Below are 25,266 nucleotides of genomic sequence, written 5' to 3'. Positions count from 1 at the left end.
CTAGTCATCAAGGTAAATACTATCAAAACCCCTCTATTTCATTACAAATCATTCATACATCCATATGTGCATTCATCTCATATGCCTGAACCCCCTAGACGATTAGGGCATGAACCGCCCAAGGGCTCGGGAACTAAGCATCGCACGTGCAGCGAAATGCACCAGAACAAAGCGGCGGCTTGCCTCATTCGACATGAGCAACCAAACAGAGCTAGGGGAGAAAACCATAGATGAGCACCGTGTGGCCCTTGCCTGGTCTGGCAAACCGGGTCACCTCAACCTTCTCGTTTAATCCTGAACCTCTCGCCAGACCCATAGAATCTCCATCGAGGGGAGGCCGTTAGGCCACCCGGTTCGGTCTCTGGAACGACCTAGGCATCTACTGAGTTGTAGGTAAAGGAGTAGTGGAATGCCACAAGAGGGCTATGCTGACCTTGTCACGAACAATGGACCCAGATTCCACTCGATCACACCCGTTAGCGAGCTCACTGAGCTAGTCTTCGAGCCCGAGCGATCAGGATAGGCGACGAAACTCAGCCCCTCTAGTTGTGAGGAACCAGATGGGGTAGCGCAAAACAACTCACATCGACCCCCATGAAGGCCCGATAAGGCTCGGGGGCTTAAATGCCATGGGACCGTGACTTCGAACTCGCGTCGACACGATTGGCGACATCCGGTTATGGCTCTTGGGACCGTGACTCCAAACTCGCATCGATAGGATCGGTGACATCTGGCTATGTCTCTTGGGACCGTGACTCCAAACTCGCATCGACAGGATCGGTGACATCCGGCTACGGCCCTTGGGACCGTGACTCCAAACTCGCATCGACAGGATCGGCGACATCCAGCTATGGCTCTTGGGACCACAACTCCAAACTCACGTAATGGCTTCACTAACTGAAACTAACTAAAACAAACTCTCTCGATCCATGGTGAGCACCGACGCCTAGGTCTACTCACGACTCCACCTTGCCCGATCCCACGGCGTGCATTGACGCCAAAGATCAAACTCTATTGTATCCAAACTAAGCTATCTCCGTTCATGGTGCACACCAACACCAGGGCTTGTCTCAAACTAAACTTCCTCGCCCGATCCTCGGCGCGCACCGACACCGGGATCAGTAAGTTTTGTCTCAATCCAATCCCCGCGCTTAAAAACACCTCTACTGCACAATGACGCCATGGTTAAACAAAATTCCATCTCAAAACTAAAAACACGCACACCCACGGGTATGCTCGCGCGCACCCTCTGACACAACACAAAAAAAAAACCCAGCCGGTTCTGCCCGAACCACCCGAGGGCTTGGGGGCTACACCCGTGGGTGCGCTCACGTGCACCCGCTAGCAAGACAAAAAATCCCCTAGGCGATTCATCTCAGATCGCCTGGGGGCTTGGGGGCTCCTGTCGGGTTCATGAACCCGGGGTCCCTCGAGGACCGGCTTCCATGCCCGGGCTTGGCCTAGAAAGACAACATATAGTTCATGGGCCGACCCAAGAGTCTAAAAAACAACGGGCTAGAAGGGCAGTCTGGTCACCGACCGGAAGGTCTACCCATAAGAACAAGTGTTTGTTCATCAGCTTCTTCGGCCCACCTCTCCGACCAAAGCACTCACTTCAGGCACCAGCCATCTCCAAGCGGTCTCTCCAATCAGAAGGCCTGGCCCAAAATATTGCTTCCTACTCCGACCCCACGACCAGGGCTCGTGGGAACCCTGCTCACCGCTCTTCTCTGACTGGCGCACTGAGAGCCGACTGGAGTCATCCGACTGGGGGCACCTCATTCGAAAGGAACTAGAAGACGTGCGGAGAAAGGCAAGGCATGGCTCATAAGTCAAAACCACTGTACCAGGGACCATACCCTGCATAAAATAGTGCTCTGCAGCCACCCTGACACAAAGTATTATAGGGTCCGCTAAAAACTCCCATACGGTAAGCCCCCCGCGTGTCTCTAGACATTGATCGCAGTATGGGCTCTAGGATTTGCCACACCGGGTGAACATAGCATGGCTCCTCACATGCCGCTAGGCATCAAGAAGTATTTGCAGGTACTGGTGTCCATCCTTCCTGAAGAAGATAGCTCGACCTCCCGTGCGTATCTGACATTCTATAGCGACATCAATAGTGTTGAGGGCGCCTACCATGATCTAGCTTCATCAGCGTGGGCAACAAGGCTTAGAAACATCTATACTCTCTCTCTCACCTGTAAAGCCATCCCCTTCATCTATAAAAGGGGATGCACTCCCTCCTACAAAAGGACGGACTTCTTCAAGTTTAGACTCACTAGATCGACATCAACACCTCTAACCGCAAGACCACCAAGTTTCGACCGCAACCCTTCTGGTCGAAGCCAATCGGACCTCTTGAACACCCCTTCTTTCTCCTTCTCGTTTGTAACCCCACTATAGACTTTGAGCACCTAGGCTCAGGGATAAAGTCACCGACCGACCCCAACTTGACATAGGGCACGTTGCCCGAACTAGTATACATCCTGTGTCATCGAGTGCTAGGCCACCTCCGATCACAACGTACAGCAAAACTACAAATATTCACTAGTTGGTCATTTTCTGCACCGACCGTTTCTTACTTGGTTACTCCACTACTAGCAAGGCTTATAGAGTTTGGAATTTAGCTAGTGGTGCTCTTGAGGAGGTTTATGATATGGAATTTGATGAAACCAATAGTTCCCAAGAGAAAGATGAGAATCTAAATGATGTGAGAGGCACTCAATTGATCAATGCAATGAAGAACATAGACATTAGTGATATAAGGCCTAGAGAGATGATTAAAGTTGAAAATGACAAGAATCAAGTGCTCTCTAACTCAAACGTGCAAGCTAGTGGTTCTCATAATCAAAATCAAGCAAGTGCAAGTGATGACAAAGTGCAAGATCAACAACAAGTGGCTAGTTTATCATCTCAATCAAATGATTAATCAAATACAAGCAATAAAGTGTAAGTGCTTCAACCAACCAATGTTGCAAGAGATCATCCTTTGGACTCCATAACTATTGATATCTTAAGAGATGTGTAAACAAGATCAAGATTGGCATTATTTTATGAACATTTCTCATTTATATCATCTATTGAACCAAAGAAGATAGATGAAGCTTTGAAGGATGTTGATTGGGTCAATGTTATGCATGAAGAACTAAACAACTTCATAAAAATCAAGTATGTGAGTTAGTTGAGAGGCCTAAGGACCATAATATGATTGGAACAAAGTGGGTCTTTCAGAACAAGTAAGATCAAGATGGGATAGTTATAAGGAACAAAGCAAGATTAGTGGCTCAAGGTTACACTCAAGTTAAAAGTCTTGACTTTGGAGAGACATATACCTCGGCTGCAAGATTGGAAGCAATTAGGATCTTGTTAGCCTATGCTTGTGCCCACAACATCAAGTTGTACCAAATGGATGTCAAGAGTGTATTTCTCAATGGGTACATCAATGAGCTAGTGTATGTTGAGCAACCTCCTAGTTTTGAAGATGAGAAGAAGCATAACCATGTTTACAAGCTAAGAAAGGCATTGTATGGTTTGAAGCAAGCACCTAGAGCATGGTATGAGAGATTAAGAGATTTCTTGCTCTCTAAAGGGTTCAAGATGGGTAAGGTTGACATCACTCTCTTCACCAAGAAGCTAGGCATTGACTTGTTTATGTTGCAAATCTATGTTGATGACATCATATTTGGATCAACCAATCAAGATTTTTGTGAGGAGTTTGGAAAGATGATGGCAAGTGAGTTTGAGATGTCCATGATTAGAGAGCTTAGTTACTTCCTTGGTCTTCAAATCAAGCAAATGAAGAATGAAACATTTGTGAGTCAAGGCAAGTATATCAAAGACATACTCAAGAAGTTTGGCATGGATAAAAGCAAAGCTATTAGTACACCAATGGGAACAAATGAAAGCTTGGATAGAGATACTAGTGGCAACATGGTGGATCAAAAAATATATCGGTCTGTGATTAGAAGCCAACTCTATGTGACCGTATCAAGATCGGATGTGATGTTTAGTGTATTCATGTGTGCTAGATTTCAAGCCTCACTAAGAGAGAGTCACTTGAAGGCAATAAAGAGAATATTAAGGTATTTAAAGCATACATAAAATGTTAGATTGTGGTATCCCAAAGGAGCTAGATTTGAGTTGATTAGATATTCGGACTCCGATTATGCGGGATGCAAAGTTGAGAGAAAAGAGCACATCGGGCACATGTCAACTATTGGAAAGATCACTTGTGTCTTGGTCATCAAAGAAGCAAAATAGTGTAGCACTTTCAACCGCTGAAGCAGAGTACATTTCGACCGCTAGCTGTTGTGCTCAATTACTTGGATGAGGGCTACTTTAAGTGGCTTTGGAATCAAGTTCAAACAAGTGTCATTGCTATGTGACAATGAGAGTGCCATGAAGCTCACCAATAATCTGGTTCAACATTCAAGAACAAAGCACATAGATGTCCGTCGTCATTTCATAAGAGATCACCAACAAAAGGGGGATATTTGTATTGAGAGTGTGGGCACCGATAATTAACTTGCCGATATCTTCACCAAACCACTTGATGAGAAGAGTTTTTACAAGCTAAGGAATGAATTGAACATACTTGACTTCTCCAATATGTGTTGATGCAACCCCATTATATGACATGCCTCTCCTTTGAGCAAAGCAAGGTAAAGTTGATTGACATGTCATTCATCAATTGTTAAGGACTTGTTTAGTGTATCCAGTCACTCTTCATGATTAAATAGGCTCATTCATGAAAATCAAATAAATTTGATGATTGTATGGTACCACTATTTCTTGTATGCTTAAAATGATCTAGTGATAGCATATGACATGTTTGTGGGCTTGTAAACCTAATGTTTGATCTAGAAAATGAGGTACAAGTGTTTAACTCAACATGGTGCATGATAACCCTTATTTGGAGGTGTGAAGAAGCTTGCTCTTGGATCAAACCGAGTTAATATCTTTTGCAAATGATCTAGATTGAACCAAATTGAAAAAAATGGTCCACACTTATCATGGTTTCACACAACCTATCTAAAATTTAAGCTCACCTTTTGTGGTCATTGATGACAAAGGGGGAGAAGTTATTCCCAAATATAAGCAAAAGGGGGAGAGAAACCAAAGATAGTAAAGGAAGGGGATCAATTAAAATTTTGAAGCACACAAGTAGGGGGAGCAAGCTCATAAACTTATATGTTGTATTTGAATGTGCATTACATATGTTTGCTTGCATAGCACAAGTTTTTAAAATTCCCTATCCATGCTTGTATGGTGTATGCTAGATCATAGAAAATGATTGATGAAATAAAAACTAGCATGCATAGGAAGAGTAACTAGACTTGTGCTTATCATGTAAAAACTAGACTCTTTCATATAATGTTGATCTCACGGGGATTTCTAGTTTTTATGAATGTCTAGTTACTAATGGTGCTAAAAATGATGTATATTGGCAACTTTGATTGGTATCACGCTTCAAAGGTCCATTCTTTACACCTTAGTATAATTTGGTACCTATTGCTCTCCCAAACTTCTAATCCATGCATATGTGCAAGCTTTCAAATCCAAACTCTTAGCACATATGTAGGGGAGCTAATACTACCAATTTCGGGTTTATGAAACTTGTCCATAATCTTTACACATGGTAATATGCTTGGGCAACCAATATAAATCCAAAAAGATTTTATTAAATATCTTTGTAAATAGGTTGTCATCAATTACTAAAAAAGGGGGAGATTGAAAGCCCTAGTTTGGTTTTAGATAATTGATGAAACCTAAGCACTAACCTTTGTCATGAGTGATGATATGAGCTAAGTTGGTGCAATCCAAGTGAGGAGCATGGTGACACTCAAATGGTGATATTGATCACATGAAATGATGAGATGGCCACATGTGATGATGATCAAGTGCTCAACTTGGAAAAGAAAAAAAAGAGAAAAATAAAATCCTATGGAGATCAAGGCAAAGGTATAATTAGGAATTTTGTTTTAGTGATCAAGACACTATAGAGAGTGTGATCACATTTAGGATAGATGGCCATACTATTAAGAGAGGTTCTTAACTAGACAATTTGGTCATCTAGTGCCACTAGGTGTTGGACTTCATGCATTGCATTTAGGCCTAGTGTATATCGGAGAGCAAGCAAAAATATTTATGGAAATTTTTTAAAGAAATGTTAACTTGGCTCTAACATGTTTTTAGAAAACACTTTGAGAGTTAGCATCGCTTGCAAAGTAGTGTTAGACTGCTTATGGATCGAATCAAGAATCGAAAACGCAGCTAATAGAGGTTTTTGCCTCGGGGTGGTCACCGCCATGGGTGCGGTGGTGCACCGCCCTAGCCTGTCTAGTGACTGGCTGACCAAGGGAAAGAGCAGCTGGTTTGGAGTGGTCAACGCCTTGGCCTACTCGGTGACAGGCTGGACATGGCAGAGAGCAGCAGCGCTGGGGTGGTCACTGAACGTGACTATGTGCACTGCCCCTGGCATGGCAATGCATTGTCATTAGCTGTCCGGTGCCACCACCGCTTTTTAACTAAGGCTGGGACTTGCTGGAGTTAGGGCCAAGAGGGCACCGCCCTGGTCACCGCCATGGGGTGGCGGTACACCGCCCTAATTATCTAGGGAGGGGTGTTTTTGGGCTCAGCCAGGGTGGCACCGCCACCCCCTGTCCGGTGCCACCATCACCCCTGTTCGGTGACTAACTAGTCGTTGGTCAACTATTGGGGCACCGTCACCACTTGTCCGGTGATCGCCCACCCTGTCCGGTGCCCTCGCAGAAAGCAGCTCCAAGGGGTAACGGCTCTATTTGCTTGTGTGGCTATAAATAGAGGGTGCGGCCAGCCTTGGCCACTCTCTCGGTACCTCATACACTTGTGCACACCCTTTGGAAGCTCATCAACACACTCCACTCACTTATTCACTTAATTTTCTCATCTTGAGTGAGATTAGAGAGCCTCTAGTGCATTGCATTGCGTTGTATCATCTTGTGGCACTAGGTAGGTGATTTGGGCTGGTTGTGAGCTTGTTACTCTTGGTGTTTGCTGACACCTAGATGACCCGATGATTGGAGGATCATTGAGCGGAGTTGGTGATTGTCTTCGGCCTCGATCGGTTGCTTGTGAGGGGTCTTGTACCTTCCCCGATGGAGCGCCAAAGGCAACTTTAGTAAATTACTCGTGTCATTGAGCTACCTCACTTGTGGGTAGGTTCTTGTGGCGCCTCTTGTGGTGGGCTAGGTGTGTGATACCTATTTGCCACCGAACCACCAAGTGTTGGTCGACACAACTGGGATTAGCGTGCCAGCAAGCACGTGAACCTCGGGAGAAAAATCTTGTATCTCTTGTGTGATTGGATTGTCTTTATCTTGTGATTGGTTCATTCTTCGACGCGACCATTAATCATCATACTCACTCTTTTATATTTCTTGCATACTAGTTGCCAAACTCTTTAGTGTAATTAGTTTTGAGAGCTTGTTTTGCTTGCTAGTTTAGTATCACCTAGTAGAGCTCTTCAGTGTAGACTTGTTGAGAGCTTTTAGTGAGTAGTGACATAGCCATTGTTTGTGCTTAGTGATCATAGCAACTAGAATTATTGGATAGATAATTTGCAACTCTTATAGAGCTAGAGCAAAGTTGTATATCGCTATTTATGTTACTAACAACTTGCTCTAGCATGTTTGTAGAAATTTTTTATAGGCTATTCATCTCCTCTAGCCATTTAGGACCTTTTACAAAGTACTAGTGCATAGGTTTGTATGACTTTACTCTAGAATTAATTAGGTGAGCTCTAACCAGCCCGTCACATTTGTTGTTTAATTAGGATATTTATAAGGTGCTTGTGAACTTAGATAGAGGGGTGTAGTCTTAACTAGACTGATAGTTTTAATTCCATATTTATTTCAACTATTCGATGCGATTAATTTTATAAAAGACTATTCATCCTCCTCTGGTCCGCCATCTTAACCTACAGCGGCGAGGCTCCGAGGCAGCCGTAAGCCACGCCTCCTACCGACCGATCGAGGATCTCCCTCTACCCATCAGCATCGGGGCGAGGAGACCTCATCGTGATATTGTACTTTCTCTACACGATTAACAAAAATGTGTATACGGTAGACTAATCTTCTGAAACTTCACAGCACACAGCATACACATAGCCCGAACCTTTCCATCTTTTTCAACAACTTCCGCTTCAACTCTTCCAGCTTCTCCTAGAAGACACATATAATGATATATTTTAACGTAGCATTGTTCTAGAATTTTTTTTTTAACCAAGGAAGTATTTATTTTAGAAAAAAAAAAGATAGTTAGCATGGAGTAGTACGTTGTACGTACTAGAGCCCAGGCACGTCGCATAGCAGGCTAGCGTAAGTAGGTTAGGTCAAGAAAAGAGATCGATCGGCAATTCGGCGTCGCACTGCGAGTGTTTCATTTCATCTACCCTGGTAGCCTGGTGCGTCCGTCCACCCTCGTACCAGCAGTCCAATGCAACTATGCAAGTCCATCCAATACTGCCGCTGTTCTGCTGCTGTATGTGTATGTGCATGCACACAGCTAGAGCTAGCCATGTACCAAGCGTACGTGACCACTGACCGCCCCTCCAACTCCAGTGCATCAGATTAATTCATTCTATATTTAGTCTCAAAAAAAATCGTCCTATATCAGGATGCATATAGATATATGTATGAGTGTGGATTTTTTAGGAAGGGGTGTAGCTGTGCTACCTTTACAATATTCCGATAAAACACTTGTAACATCCGGTTGAAAAATACCTAAAATACTTGCAATATCCAATTAAAACATTTACAATATCCACTTTGAAACAGCTGAAACACTTGAAACATGTCAGAACAGAAACATGCATTATTACTATTCAAACATATGGTTCGTAGCTACACCCCGTTAGGCACTGTTCTCTGCACGATGTTCGTTACGATATATCGACACATGCCTGCCCGCCCCCGTGTAGAATTGGACGTTAAGTTGGGGATCCCTTGCTACAGTACCCACCCAGTTGCTGATATCTTCTCGTCTTTAACCATTTTCATTCCCACACTGCTGCTACTGAATATGAATAGTGAACGGTACCCCCCATGCTACCTCGTCTCTAGATCTGAAGACAAGAAGTATCATGGAGGGAATACTTACCAACTCCAGTCAGGTTTAATTTGCTTGATCTTTCAGACAATAACATTATTCCGATTCAGTTGAAACCCTAGAGGGGAGTGTTTTTTCTACTTGATTTTGTTGTCTGAAAACCTCAAATTAATTCAGTTGACTACACAGGGGGAGTGTTTTTTCCTCGCATGCAATGCATTATTCCGATTCATCCGTCTTTGGCGCTCGTATATCGTATGACAGTACGTCATGCTCTGAGTTAGCATTACCCATCCTTTCGGTCAGCAATCACATGGCATGGCAGCTAGGAGTAGAGTAGAGGTAGAGCTGTACTGGATCTCATGCATCTAGATGTGCAGGGGGTCGTACGTACGTGATTATTTTCCCACTGACAGCTTGCATTGTGCAGTAGTAGATCGACACGATCCAGTAACTGGCGATCGATGCTAAGGCCTTTTAGATGTCATCTAAATTCCAAGTTTTTTTATTCTCTCTTCGTCACATTAATTTTTAGCCACTTGCATAAAGTATTAAATGTAGATAAAAAAAATAATTAATTACACAGTTTAGTTGGAAATCACGAGATGAATCTTTTGAGCCTAGTTGGTCCACAATTGGACAATATTTGTCAAATAAGACGAAAATGATACTATTCATCGGGTTCAAAAAAAAAAAAATTTGCAAAGTGAACGAGGCCTAAATGAATCCGGCCGCCGGTGATTAATATCAGGATTTTCCCAAGCTTATATATTAACTATACAGCCCGTGCATCTGGATCCATCGGAACATCTCATCAGTAGGAGACTAGTACATTTGAAAAGCTCACATGTACACGTCCTTCCCTAGGAGTAATGACTAGCTAGGTTACCTTGTGGTGATTAATAAGATCGTATTTCTGTCACTAGATTCTCATTGATAGCAATACACTTTTGACCCACCGGCCCCCAGATGCAACTGAGTAACTGGCCACTTCCCCAAGTCCCCATTGTTAGTTTTTGTTTCTCAGATCAACATGTGATGCACAGAATTTGGAAGAAATTGAAGGTTCAGGGATTGCATTTTATATTAATGTACTTGCATTACTATAAAATTGATTTCCGGAGACATGTTTTTTTATTTAATTAAAGAGGTGGTTGTCAGAAAGTACTGTCTCTGAAGCTCATTGGGGCACTTGCCACCCACACCCACTTATGAAAATATACAATTTATTCGGATATTACCCCGATATGTCTCTATAGCTCATTGGGGGCACTGAACACCTGCTAGAACAACTGGATACCACTCGGATTAACCTGTTATTAGCTCAATGAGGGCTTGTTTGATACCCATGTATCCATTTAAGGCCCTGTTTGGATGTTATCGGATTCACCTTAATCCACATGTGTTTGGTGGATTGGGGTGTAATTTAGTTTAAATTTTACTCCAATCCACCTCAACACATGTGGTTGATGCGAATCCGACTACATCCAAACAAGGTCCAAATCCATTTGTGTTGGACTAGTTATTTATAGTGTGGAATTTAGTTTAAATTACATACCAAATCATTTTAACACATGAATTGAGCTGGATACATGCATAGGTACGCAAACAAGGGCTTACAGGATATGCTTCCCCAAGATGCATATTACTCTCGGTCAAGTCTTTTTTTTCCCGGTACTCACTGAGTCCTTCGTGACCTTCCTACAAGCAACGAAGAGGAGCACCCATTAGGACATAACTTGATACACTTGTTCAACGGAGGAAGCTAAAGCATTCGGCCTAGGTCGAGACGACATCAAGGCTATAACAGTTCGATCGCGAAGGACTTGAGTTCTCTACTGGTGGATGATACTTAGCAAGTAATGGATAATATTTGCAGTCTACAGAAAAGTTTAACACTATTAGCCCCCTCTTGAATTCCCTTCACGCTCCAAGTACGACCTTCGGGTATCATCATTGTAGACATATCCGGCCCTTTAGACATAGGGTGACTAAGCTAACTACTCAAAGTTGTACATCTACACGGGGGTTCTCCATCGACTTGTTACACAAGGCATAGGCATGTACCTTTCCTGATCTATTGCAATCCTTACTGTAATAGGACTAGGAAACCAATCTTAGGCCTTGTTTAGTTTACATCAAAATTCCAAGTTTTTTCACTCTCTCTCCATCACATCAATTTTTGGACGCTTGCATGGAGTATTAAATATAGGTAAAAAAAATAACTAATTACACAGTTTAGTTGAAAATCACGAGATGAATCTTTTGAGCCTAGTTGGTCCACGATTGGACAATATTTACCAAATAAGACGAAAGTGCTACTATTCATCGGGTTGAAATTATTCACAATCTAAACAAGGCCTTAATAGAAAAGAAAGCCAAGCAACCTTATAACTCTACACATAGCCTATATAAAGAGAGGTAGCGGTCCCTAGATCTGATCGATAACCCCAACAACCATCATGGCGACGTCCCCCAAAGCCTCAACACTCCATCGTACAACCCGCACATAGCGGACAAGCAATACAACTATATACATTGGAAGTAGCGCACCATTTGCTAAACTAGCTAGTATAACTCTGTATCCTGTGTGTGCTACCATCTAGATTTGCGAATCGCATAATGCTCGATAATCATAGTCGGTAACAAAAGCACCAACAAGTTAGAAAATAAACGGAGGGTGACCGAGCAAAAACTAAATAATTTTGATTGGTTTAATTAGTTGTAGGCACTAAACACGAACTTCACTACTTGTGCTTTTATAAGGTTCTAGCCCTTGCAGGAGCATGGGTTCATGGATTAGTACAACGTTAATTAATTAATGCTTGGCCAATGCATTCAAAACAACCATGAATGAATAGCAAAGTAGAACGGCCCTAACTTTGTTCTCGATCTCTTGGAGTTAAAATTGATTTATTCTATAGTCCGGTGCAATCTTGTATGGTTCCCACAAATTGCTAATGCAAAGTAGTCACCGTAGGAACTGGGGAAAAAACTAAAATTCCCACGTTCGAATCGGAGCGCTACAGATGTTGAAATTTCAATGTTACGCTAGACGTGGACGCTGATATAGGTCAGACTCCGGTGATGTCTTTGTCTACTAGGCAGCCCTGATTTTCTTCGAGTCTCCTTTCAACTTTTGGGGATAGCTGGATAGGCTTTGCCTAATCGCTAGTAGTATCCTATCATGGACCGGACCTACACGAATGAGAGGAGGATATGGGCAAGTGGTACACACTAGCACAAGAAACATACATAGCCCGTGCTTGGCAGCATCAAGAAGTTGATGGTTGTTAACTACTCTCGGGGATGATGACAGGTGGTGGTAAAGGAGGAGATATGCTACAAAAAAGGCGGTTGAGATTACCCTCTCACTGACTACCTTTATATACATAAGCTACTCTGTATGAATACTTTTATACACCTCATAGTTAATTTGTATGTGGCAGCATGGTCTTTCGGAGGTGCTCATATATAGGGTTAGAGTTTGCGAACATATGTTCATAGAGGTGAGTGTGCGCATGTATTGAGCGTTTGCGTATGTACTTGTGTAATTAGCAAAAAAAAAACGTGTAAAATAATGGAAGGACCTATTTTAGAACTCCCAATTGTATACAAAATGCACAACTTGGCACTATCCATATGGAAGTAACCAAAACCTTCAGTAATTCACATAGCCAAAATGGAATATCTCATGAACCATTATTCATCGACTTCACTTAACAAACAATTCCACGCGACAAAAAAAAAACATCCAGTGAATGTGAAGATATCCTTGGTTCTGAGAGGAGCTGCACTGCACTGCACATCATTGGACTTTGAACCTGCTGGACCACAATTTCGAGCAGTACCTCCCCCCAAGTCAGAGAAGTGCAGAGGCGGACATGGACCTGGCTGGCACCGTCCGGTCAAGCCCGGTGATTGGAGCTCAGAACTTCGAGCCCCATCGCCATCTGCCCACTAGGGCGCCTGCCTGCCGTAGTCGAGCTTTTACGAGGCTACCAAAATCTTCTAAAAAAAAAGTGTTTGGTTTTATCTCTTAAAATTAACTAAAAACAATAAATACACTAGCAAATAGATCATACAACTCTCTTCTTCAGAAGCTTTTAGTGGATAGAACAATAAAGGAGGGATAATGGGGATCTAGGATGGACTTTAGGAGCTTCTAGGAGGAAGTGGAACTCCTAAAGTTTTTTATGCTAAAGTTTTTAGAAGCTTTTAGGAGGAGGTGTTTGGTTTTTTAGACAAATTCTATTCAGATTTTAGCTCCTAAAACTTTTAGAATGAGTAACCAAACAGAACCTAAGCACAAGTCTAATTAAGTTTAATAAATTCGTTTCGTAAATTAATTTTAATCTATATAATTAATTTTATAATTAATCTATATTTAATACTCTATACATGCGTCAAATATTTGATGTAACCGGAACTAAATTTTAGCCGGCGGAACCAAACACCCTAGATATACTAATCCCTCGTCCCTGCCACCCTCACGACATCACGAATTCAGTCGAAGCGTAACCAGCGGTATCTTGACCAACAACACGCCGAGGTCATTCAGAAAAACAATAACCAAGTACAGTACACTTGTACTAGTAGAGTGATTAGCAGACGCACTCCTACAGGAATAGGAATACCTTTCTTGACCAACAGCAAGCCGAGGTCATTCAGAAAAAAACAATATTAACCAAGTACAGTACAGTATACTCCTAGTATAGATGCACTCTGTTGGCTCGATTGTATTCGCTTTATAAGCCATGACTCATCAGCTAACGAACAATATTTTTCTCTCACATCAAATCAACCAATAGTATTTTCAACTATAAGTTATAAGTCAAATAATTCCAAACAAACAGAAGGTAGAGTGATTAGCAGTCGAGTGAAAGTGTGAAACGAGAGAATCTCACTCTCTGTGTCGGTGTGTGAGCGAGACTGGGCAGAAAATTGCATATAAACAATGCGCTTCGCAGATTCAACGTTGTACTCTTGATTTCCTTGCTATTCGGTGTATTTCGTCTCTTTTTTATTCCAAATACGTGTATTTTCCGTCGTTTCGTCTGCACGCCGCCGCCCGCCCGATCCCTTCCTCGACGCGCCGCCCATGGAGGACTTCGACTCGCCGCCGCCGGATCCTGAAGGGCCGCCGGCGTCTTGCCTACCCGGGCCGGCCGCGTCAGCCGTCCTCTGGCCTCGCCCCGCCGCCCTCAGGCCTGGCCGCGCCGTGCCAGTGCTGCCGCGACACGCGAAGACGAAGACAACGGCGGGGTTGCCTGTGCCTGTGCCTGAGAGTAAGAACTCGTTCTTATCTGCCGCGATGCCGACCTCTGCGAGAGACGAGACGATGAGCCTCTCCTTGGGCAACGCGAGCCTTGCCGTTCCGGCCGCTGGCGCCGGAGCCTTTGTCGCGCTCAGCGACCTCCTACTCATCCACGCGCGGAACGAGCCAAAGTGCCAAACGGCACCGACGACGAGCGCAACCTTGACCGCCTGCTGTTGGCGTCCTGCTGCCCGCGCCTGCGACGCCTCCATCTCCAGCACATCGCGGGGCTCTCCGCGCTCCGCTGCGCTGCCCTGTTATTTATTCTAATTAATCAAATAAACTTTAAAGTCCTTATAATTATTGTTAAGTGGAAAAGTGATTAGTATCATATGGAAAATTCACTAAAAAGATTATCAACTTAAATAGTGAGTCTTAGGACTCTCACATAAACAAGTTGAGAGGGAGAACCGGGAGGCCACACGCGCCGCCGCCGCCGAGCCGCCCGCCCGCGCACGCGCCGGGCCGGGCCGTGGGCGTGGGCGTGGGCCATGGGGGGGGCGCCCCTGTTCCGGTGCACCAGACCCGACTCTTCCTCTTCCTCCTCTCCGCAACATCTGAGCGCTGAGCTGTTCGTTTGCATCTCCGACCAGAGTTTCCTGCGCGCACAGGGAGCTTCGGTAGCAGGCCTCCGGAACTTCCCCCGTCAAGCGTACCTGCACGGGTAGGCGGGGAATCAAGTTTTTGTGGAGCGTCGGCTTCCCGGTGCGACTGCTGCCCCGTCTGTATTTTCCTGTTCGGGGGCTTCTGCTTTCTGACGGGAGAATCTCGTTCTACTGCTACGACACCGCACCTGCAGGAGCTTCCCGTGCTACTGCTTCGACACCGCACCTGCAGGAGTCTCCCGCGCGCGACCTCCTCGGAGCTTCCCGTGCCACTGTGCAGGAGTCTCCCGGCGCGACCTCCTCTGCAACATGGTGGACACGAGGAGGACTGGTGGCCGCACCAACACCAACGACGGAGAAGATGGTGGCTCACTGTCCGCGGGTACCGGCAGTCCCACCCTAGGGTATAAATTTAATCCCACTGTGCGCTATTGTTCATATGCTATTCTGTTAGCATTTTTAGCATACTTGGTTGCTGCACTATTAAATACTATCTGCAGTAGTGGTGGTGTTATAGTATGGTTAGTTGTACTGTTACTATTGTTTAAGTCGTATTTATGGATTAATGTAAGTCGTAAATTGACCAAATGTTCAACAATCCAAAAACTTGATAGGTCATTTTCGGCTGCTAGTTTTGCTGCGTCACTAAAACCACCACCATTGAAAGATGATGGATCCAACTATAAAGTGTGGCGTATCCGCTCCAAGCTGTGGTTCACTAGTATACGTTGTGAGCACGTGATCAAGGGAAAACGTATTGAACCTCCTTTCTCTCACGAGGAGATTAAGTTCAATGAGACAGATAACTTGTTCAAGGGGGGTCTCATCAGCATATTAGCTAAAAGCATGGTGCAAGTGTACATGGATATGGACACTGGCAAGGACATGTGAGATGCACTTGAGGCCAAGTTCGGTGTTGCCGATGCTAGCACTGAGTTGTACATCATAGAAAAGTTCTATGACTACAAGATGGTCGATGACCGATCTGTAGTAGAGCAGGCTCATGAGATACAGATGCTGGCAAAGAAACTCTAGAACAATGAGTGTGAGTTGCCTGATAAGTTTGTGGCCGGCGGTATCATCGCTAAGCTGCCACCTACTTGGTCGAGCTTTGCCACTACTCTAAAGCACAGGAGGCAAGTGTTCAGTGTAACTGATCTCATTGCTACTCTTGGTGTGGAGAAGAATGCTAGGGCAAAGGACACTCATGGCAAGAAAGCGCATGAGGAAAGTTCTAGCGCCAATCTGGTACAAAAGAAGAACTTTCATGCCGCACAGAGGAAGAAGAAAAACAAGCCTACAGTCAAGCCTAAAGCTGCAACTTTTAAGAAGAAGGGCAAGGAAAAAGAAAAGAGACTTTGCTTTGTCTACGGTGCATCTGACCATTGGGCAAAAGAGTGCCCTGACCGCAAGGACAAGCAGAAGAAGTCCGCAAACATGGTTGTTAGCGAATCTGGAGGATCTGGGTATGATAATCATCTACCCACAGTTTTTTCAGTTTGTCTCTCGCCTGAGTGGTGGGTTGACACGGGTGCTAACATTCATGTTTATTCTGATGTTTCTTTGTTTTCTTCTTATCAGGAACAAAGAGATTGCTCCTTGCTGATGGGAAACGGTACGCATGCTGCTGTACTTGGTGTTGGTACGATCAATCTGAAGTTTACTTCGGAAAAGATCGTGCAGCTAAAGAACGTGCAGCATGTCCCCTCCATCAAGAAGAATCTCGTTAGTGGATCTCTATTATATAGAGATGGCTTTAGACTTGTATTTGAGTCCAATAAATATGTTGTATCCAAGTATGGAACCTTTGTTGGAAAAGGCTATGAAAGCGGAGGCTTGTTCCGCTTCTCTTTAATGGATTCTTGTGATAAAATTGTGAACCATGTGAGAAATGATGATGAGTCTAATGTTTGGCATTCCTGACTCTGTCACATCAATGTTGGTTGTATGACGCGCTTAGCTAGTTTAAAATTAATCCCTAAAATCGATCTGGTCAAAGGGTCTAAGTGCCATGCCTGTGTTCAAGCGAAGCAACCTCGCAAGCCTCACAAGGCTGTGAAAGAGGCGAGAAATTTGGCACCACTAGATCTCATTCATTCTGATCTGTGCGAGATGAATGGTGTGTTGACCAAAGGAGGAAAGAAATATTTCATGACTCTTATTGATGATAGCACTAGATTTTGCTATGTGTACTTGCTAAAAACAAATGATGAAGCAATGCATTATTTCAAAATCTATAAAGCTGAAGTAGAGAACCAATTGGAAAGAAAAATCAAACGGTTGAGGTCTGATCGTGGGGGAGAATACTTTTCACATGAGTTTGATTCATTCTGCGAGGAACATGGAATTATTCATGAGAGGACGCCTCCATACTCTCCCCAATCCAATGGGATTACCGAACGAAAGAATCGCACTCTAACTGATTTGGTTAACGCCATGTTAGACACTATGGGACTTTCCAACGAATGGTGGGGTGAGGCTATATTGACGGCATGTCATATCCTGAATAGAGTTCCTACAAAGAATAAAGAAGTAACACTATTCGAGGAATGGGAAAAGAAAAGGTTGACTCTCTCATACCTACGCACTTGGGGATGCTTAGCCAAGGTGAATGTGCCAATCATCAAAAAGCGCAAACTTGGACCAAAAACTATAGATTGTGTGTTCCTCGGTTATGCTTTACATAGCATCGGCTATAGATTCCTAGTTGTAAGCTCTGGAGTACCTGACATGCGTGTTGGTGCAGTGATTGAGTCCAGAGATGCTACATTCTTTGAGAATGAATTTCCTATGAGAGGAAATGAACCTAGCACATCTAGTCAAAAACCTATTGATTCCCTCGTGGCGCCAACAGAATATCTTGAACAAACATGTGTTGAGAATCCTGAGGAGGATAATAGTGGAGCTACTCGAAAGAGTAAAAGACAGAGGACTGTAAAGTCTTTTGGTGATGATTTCACTATATACCTCGTGGATGACACTCCAAGCACCATTACTGAGGCATTTTCCTCTCCCAACGCTGACTACTAAAAGGAAGCAGTGCGAAGTGAGATGGATTCAATTATGACCAATAGAACTTGGGAGATTGTTGATCATCCTTACGGGTGCAAGCCTGTAGGATGTAAATGGGTGTTCAAGAAAAAGCTTAGGCCTGATGGTACGATTGAAAAGTATAAGGCAAGGCTTGTGGCTAAGGGTTATACCCAGAAAGAAGGCAAGGACTTCTTTGATACTTATTCACCAGTGGCCCGATTGACCATAATCCGAGTACTGCTTGCCCTGGCTACGTCTCATGGTCTTTTCGTTCATTAGATGGATGTTAAGACGGCTTTCCTAAATGTGGAGCTAGATGAGGAGATCTACATGGATCAGCCTGATGGCTTCGTAGTAGAAGGTCAAGAAGGAAAGGTGTGTAAATTATTGAAGTCTTTGTATGGCCTAAAACAAGCACCTAAGCAATGACATGAAAAGTTTAATAAAACTATGACATCTGCTGACTTTGTTGCGAATGAAGCCGACAAATGTGTGTACTACCGCTATGGTGGGGGAGAAGGAGTAATCCTATGCTTATATGTGGATGACATACTAATCTTTGGGACAAGCCTCAATGTGATTGAGGAAGTCAAGGACTTTCTGTCAAAGAGCCTTGACATGAAGGATTTGGGAGTGGCTGATGTGATACTAAACATCAAACTACTAAGGGGAGAAAATGGTGGGGTAACACTTGTACAAACTCACTATGTAGAAAAGATACTGAGTCGCTTTGGTTATAGTGACTGCAAGCCCGTGTCCACTCCCTATGATCCAAGCGTGATCCTGAGAAAGAACCAAAGAATAATGAGGGATCAGTTGAGATACTCCCAAATCATCGGCTTGCTAATGTACTTGGCTAGTGCAACGAGGCCTGACATCTCATTTGCTGTGAGCAAATTAAACCGGTTTGTTTCAAATCCGAGAGATGATCACTGGCGTGCTCTTGAGAGAATATTGCGCTATCTAAAGGGAACGTCGAGCTTTGGCATTCACTATACTAGGTACCCGAAGGTACTCGAGGGCTATTGTGATGCAAATTGGATATTTGATGCTGATGAGTTAAAAGCCACAAGTGGATATACATTCACACTTGGAGGTGGCGCTGTTTCCTGAAAGTCTTGCAAGCAGACCATCTTAACAAGGTCAACAATGGAAGCAGAACTTGCAGCACTTGATACTGCTACTGTTGAGGCTGAATGGCTCCGTGAGCTCCTTATGGATTTGCCGGTGGTTGAAAAACCTGTGCCCGCAATTTTTATGAACTGTGATAACCAAACAGTAATTATCAAGATAAACAGTTCAAAGGACAATATGAAGACCACTAGGCATGTAAAGCGGCGGTTAAAATCTGTCAAAAAATTGAGAAACTCTGGAGTAATAGCATTGGACTATGTCCATACGTATAAAAATCTGGCAGATCAATTTACTAAGGGACTATCATGTAATGTGATAGATAGTGCATCGAGTGAGATGGGACTGAGACCCACATGAAGTTCTATCGTGGTGGCAACCTGTCCTATGTGATCGGAGATCCCGTGAATTAGGATGGTGAAACAAGCTATGGATAGACTGAGGGAAGAGACCCTTTTTAATAAAGGTCAATCTCTTGAGTAATGCACTTCTCTTCCTATCTGTATAGCAGGTTGGTAAATACCTCAATGTGATCCGAGTGGCTTAATGAGAAGCAAAGATGTCGACCTACAGGGCATCTTAAAGGAACACACCTATGTGAGTTCGATTGCTAGTCACAATCTATGAGATTTGGGTGATCTCTAGATACTCATGAATAGGCCAGGAGTATGACTTATATGCTCCAACCAGAGGGGATGCTACAGGCAACCTAGTATCAGTAAAGGAATCGAGTAAGCCTCACTTTGCACAAAACTGTTAATTTAAGGCATAGTCCATTGGTCAGTTGTAAATGAGTGTAAACTCCTTTTCTAGATGGATGTTCAACTTAACAGTCTCCATCGAAACACTGGTATATTAAACAAGCTCAGAACTGAAGACATTAATTATGGACTTCTGAAGTTTGGTGGGGATTGTTAGATTAATTTGGGCCAGGCCCATTATTTATTCTAATTAATCAAATAAACTTCAAAGGCCCACAATTATTGTTAAGTGGAAAAGTGATTAGTACCATATAGGAAATTCACTAAAAAGGTTATCAACTTAAATAGTGAGTCTTAGGACTCTCACATAGACAAGTTGAGAGGAAGAGCCGGGAGGCCACACGCGCGCGCCGCCGCCGCCGAGCCGAGCCGCCCGCGCGCGACGCGCCGTGGGCGTGGCCATGGCCTGGTTTTGTCGCTTGGCCCAACCGTTTGGCCTGGTTTTGTCGCTTGGCCCAACCGAAACCCTAGCCGCCGCAGCCAACTCCCAACGTCCAACCACCCTGTCCAGGTTCATTCCCCCGACAGGGCCTAACGGACAGATGGGGAACTGCGCGGCTATAATGAGGGGGGGCGCCCCTGTTCCGGTGCGCCAGACCTGACTCTTCCTCTTCCTCCTCTCCGCAACATCTGAGCGCTGAGCTGTTCGTTTGCATCTCCGACCGGAGTTCCCTGCGCGCATAGGGAGCTTCGGTAGCAGGCCTCCGGAACTTCCCCCGTCAAGCGTACCTGCACAGGTAGGCGGGGAATAAAGTTTTTGGGGAGCGCCGGCTTCCCGGTGCGACTGCTGCCCCGTCTGTATTTTCCTGTTCGGGGGCTTCTGCTTCCTGACGGGAGAGTCTCGTTCTACTGCTCCGACACCGCACCTGCAGGAGCTTCCCGTGCTACTGCTTCGACACCGCACCTGCAGGAGTCTCCCGGCGCGACCTCCTCGGAGCTTCCCGTGCCACTGTGCAGGAGTCTCCCGGCGCGACCTCCTCTGCAACATGGTGGACACGAGGAGGACTGGTGGCCGCACCAACACCAACGACGGAGAAGATGGTGGCTCACTGTCCGCGGGTACCGGCAGTCCCACCCTAGGGTATAAATCTAATCCCACTGTGCGCTATTGTTCATATGCTATTCTGTTAGCATTTTTAACGTACTTAGTTGCTGCACTGTTAAATACTATCTGTAGTAGTGGTGGTGTTATAGTATGGTTAGTGGTACTGTTACTATTGTTTAAGTTGTATTTATGGATTAATGTAAGTTGTAAATTGACCAAATGTTCAACATGCCCCGCAACGCTCGAGGAGCTCCAGCCAAATACATGTACACAGCTTAAAAAAGAGATGAAATACGCGTAAAGTGTGCACGTTTGGAGACTCATTTTTATGATGTCGATGTTCGGAGTCCCAAATAATCCCATATATGCAATCTTCTAGTCGAAAAAAAAGAAGAAAAATGCAATTTTCTCGACCGTGAGAGGGGGAGCGAGAGAGACAGAGAGCGCGCCACTTTAAAGCACCACCAGCCACCTCGCTCGTCTTCCACCGCCTCCTCCTGCACTAGTGCACTTCCACGGCCAGCCAGCTCCGGCGACCGAAACATATACTGATGGCTCTTTAGCAGGTTCCTCCGGTCCGATCCACCTCCAGCTTCCGGCGTACCAAGAAAGGACAGGTGGCAGAAACAGCGGGTCGATCAGCCTGACAGCCATTATGGGGGAAGCACAGGAGGGCTGCTCGGCCGGCTGCTCCTTCTCCCTCATGTGCCTGGAGGACGGCGCCGACCTCGACGCCGCCGCCGGCTCCGCGGAGAGCGCCGATGACGCCGGCAGGCTGGCCGCCTTTCTTTACAGCGACGCCGGGGAGGAGGACCAGGAGGAGTACATGGACCACCTCGTGTCCAAGGAGAGCAGCTTCTGCTGCTCCCCTTGCTCTTCCTCCTCGCCCTCGTCCTCGCCCTCGCCCGTCTTCTGCGACATCGCCGGCGCCGAGCCGTGCCTTTCGTCCACGGCATCACCCGACGACTGGTTCCGTTGCGCGCGCCGCGCCACCGTCGAGTGGATCTTTGAGGTGATCGTTGGTTGATCGATCGAGCCATCCGTCTTTAATAATCTTCCATTTCTCTGACCGCCGCCGGCCGGCGCCATTTGCAGAAGCGGGCTTACTTCGGCTTCTCCCACCGCACGGCGTACCTGGCCATCTCCTACATGGACCGCTTCTGCCTCCACCGCTGCATGGACGTGCGTCGTCCATCCATCCATCCCATCGATGATCGATTTCACTGACGACGACGCCGATTAACTGACGCGGCGGTACGGTGTGCGTGCAGAGGTCAGTGATGCCCTGGGCGGCGCGGCTGCTGGCGGTGGCGTGCGTGTCCCTGGCGGCCAAGATGGAGGAGTACCGCGCGCCGGCGCTGTCCGAGTTCCGTGCCGACGACGAGTACGACTTCAGCAGCGTCTGCATCCGGCGCATGGAGCTGCTGGTGCTGTCCACGCTGGGGTGGCGCATGGGCGACGTCACGCCGCTGGACTACCTCCCCTGCCTCTCCTCCAGGCTACCCCTAGATGGCGGCGGCGGCGGCGGCGGCCTCGTGGCCGCCAAGGCCGCCGCCCTCATCTTCTCCGCCGCGGAATGTAAGCCAATTGCTGCCCAACCGCATTGGCGTCCATCGCGTGCGCATGCCTGGGAATCTGACTATAATGCGTCCGTGTCCGTGCTCTGTTCTTGCAGCTGCGAGCGTGCTCGACTACCGGCCGTCCACCGTGGCCGTCGCCGCCGTCCTGGCGGCGGCCCACGGCGCCATGGCAAAGGAGGCGCTGGAGTCAAAGATGAGCAGCCTATCTCCGTCCTGCCTGCTCGACAAGGTCAGTGCACGCACGCACTCTGTATCCGACACGTCTTGAACTCATGAAACCTCACATCATTTGTGCAATTTCTCCCGGTGATCAATCAGGACGACGTGCACGCCTGCTACAGCACGATGCTGAGCGAGAGCTCGTCGGCGACGCCGAGCAAGCTGGCGGCCAAGAGACCGCCGCCACCCACCAGCTCCGGCTCGACGACTTTCTCATCCGTCGACGCGGCCTCCTCGTTGGAGGCCGCGGCGGACAGCAACAAGAGGTCGCGGCTGGAGCTGCCGGCCGTCGTCGGCGCATGAGAAGCACCGCCGGGACACGACCGTTTTTTTGCCGGTTGTCCTGTGCTGTGCCGACTGCCGAGGGCCGGGACCAATCTTCTTCACTTTTGTTGTCAAAAAAAAAAATCTTCTTCACTTCCAAAAAAGAATGTAGTTTTTTTTCTTCTTCCAGCTTTGACTTTTCAGTTGTTTGATTGATCACGCGCCGCGCGCACTGCTGGAGAAACGGTGACTAGCAGTGCCGAGGAAAAAGTCTCGAGCTTTCCTGAGGAGACGAGAGGAGAGCTCGAGAAAATCCCGAGCGCGACTGCGCGTGTGCCCACAACCACGACGCAGCACGGCAGCAGGCAGCACAAGGCGGTGAGCTCCACCACCACTACCACACGGGATGGGAAGCCCGAAGCCGCGCGCACCGCGCTGCAGCAGTAGGCCCGCCGTCGCCGGCCATTCTGCTGCTGCTGGCCGGCCGGGTGCTGGTGGTGGTAGCTGCAGCGTCGCAAGCGAGCGCCATGGCCCATGCCTGCCGAAAGTGGATGTGTACATGCCCTGTGCGTGAAGACGGTGACCGAGGGGTGGTTTCCTCCTCGCAGACCTGTACCGCGCTTTACCACGTGATTCTCTTGCTCTTTCTCGCTGCTGCTGCTGCTAGGTTGCTTGCTACTAGTACTTGTGGTGTTACTGCACTGTCTTGATCTGTAACGAGTTGTAACTGTAACCCTACATGGCTCTGAGAATTCAGACGCATTGGGTATCAGAATTCAGACTTGCCTTGCTTATGTAACGAGTCTGGTCACCGTCCTCTGCTACATCTGGGGTCTGAGCTACTAGGGGTCGATGGTGCTCCATGCTACTACAGCATCAGCTGGCAGTGCCGTCCAGCTCAGAACTCAGGACCTTTCTCGCATCCTCCTTTCGTTGAGCGGATGGCAGCCAGTATCCAAAGCGGCTTTTCTGCAACCTGGGTCTGCCATGTTTGGTTGATCAGTGATCATCATGCTGTTACATGCGATGGTTGGTCGCAATGCAACCTTCAGATGAACAGTGGAGCAGCAAGGCTTTTCAATGTACTTTCGGTATCTCTGGGGACGGCGCCCGCTCACGTGGGGGAAACAATGCAAAGAATGAACCCATCGTCCGCAGTGGATGATCAAGTTATTGTTGGGGAAAAATAGGGAATTCAAGCTGTTCTGCTAGGCTGTCTTTTCCTTTGCGAACTGTGGATATTCATTCATTAAGCCAAACAGGTTACAGGGCTTGGCAGCTCTAGTGTCTCTTTGAAAGTTGACATGTGCCAAGCGCATTGAACAGGACCATTCGCCATCCTCCCTCTAGGCGTCATCTCGATCCTTTCCATTCTTAAGGATGGGATTACTCTCTTGTTTTCACAAACACCAAATCTCCCAACCAACTCACTTTATTTCTATGCAATGTTGCACCCATCTTGATAGAGCATCATACTTGTTGTGGTCTTGTGCACATGGACCTTGAGTATCACCAAGGAAGGATTATCCGGAAGACAAAAATAGGGTAGGACTGGACCCAGGTTACCCTACATAAGCTACAAGGATCCAATTAGATATGCATCTAGATATAAGCCTCACCAGGCGACATCCTCTCAACCATGGACTTTCTATGGGGACATCATGCATCAACATTTGACAACAAGCGATGCAATCCACCAAGCATGATGTAAGCCTTCTCATGATGGACTAAACTTGTATAAATCTATGTCTTGTGTCATTATCAAGCATTAGATCTGGTGCATAGTCCCCTAATCATCATAGGGCATACCTGCATGAACATTATTGTTGGTACAAAACATCGATAATACCTATACTCAAGATTCAAATATAGAAGTTATTTGAACCGCTTGAGCTTCAATATATCTTCAAATGTGTCACTTCTCCAACTTTTCTCTTCATAAAATATGTAAATATGAAGGATCGAAACGGGTGACCAGAGGGGGGGTGAATGGTCGCGGAAGCCAAAAATAATTTCTAACCCTTCCCCTAAACACAAAACCTGATTAAATCACGTTTTTCAAATCTGGCCAGAACTCTATGTACCTAGTAAACCTGATGTGGACAAAAATCCGTAACTCCGATCGACCTAAAAATTTGTCAGATTAAACTAGATGAAATTACGAAACTAACCCAACTGGAATCACGTCAATCGGACTTACGGATCTTGAGATAAAAATAAA

General features: G+C 46.0%; 1 protein-coding gene across 1 annotated transcript; it reads left to right on the top strand.

The window, feature by feature from the left end:
* The first annotated feature begins 21,434 nt into the window (after positions 1-21,434).
* On the top strand, positions 21,435-24,297 carry LOC136538281 (cyclin-D5-1-like). The gene is made up of 5 exons (XM_066530258.1): positions 21,435-21,994; positions 22,078-22,164; positions 22,254-22,560; positions 22,658-22,791; positions 22,881-24,297. Exons 1-5 carry the CDS (start codon positions 21,638-21,640, stop codon positions 23,082-23,084), a joined length of 1,089 nt encoding a protein of 362 aa, XP_066386355.1. The 5' UTR covers positions 21,435-21,637; the 3' UTR covers positions 23,085-24,297.
* The last annotated feature ends 969 nt before the right edge of the window (positions 24,298-25,266 follow it).

This window comes from Miscanthus floridulus, chromosome 2, assembly GCF_019320115.1.
Source record: "Miscanthus floridulus cultivar M001 chromosome 2, ASM1932011v1, whole genome shotgun sequence".
NCBI lineage: Eukaryota > Viridiplantae > Streptophyta > Magnoliopsida > Poales > Poaceae > Miscanthus > Miscanthus floridulus.
Note: the sequence above shows the minus strand (reverse complement) of the source record. Positions and strands in the feature narration are given on the sequence as shown.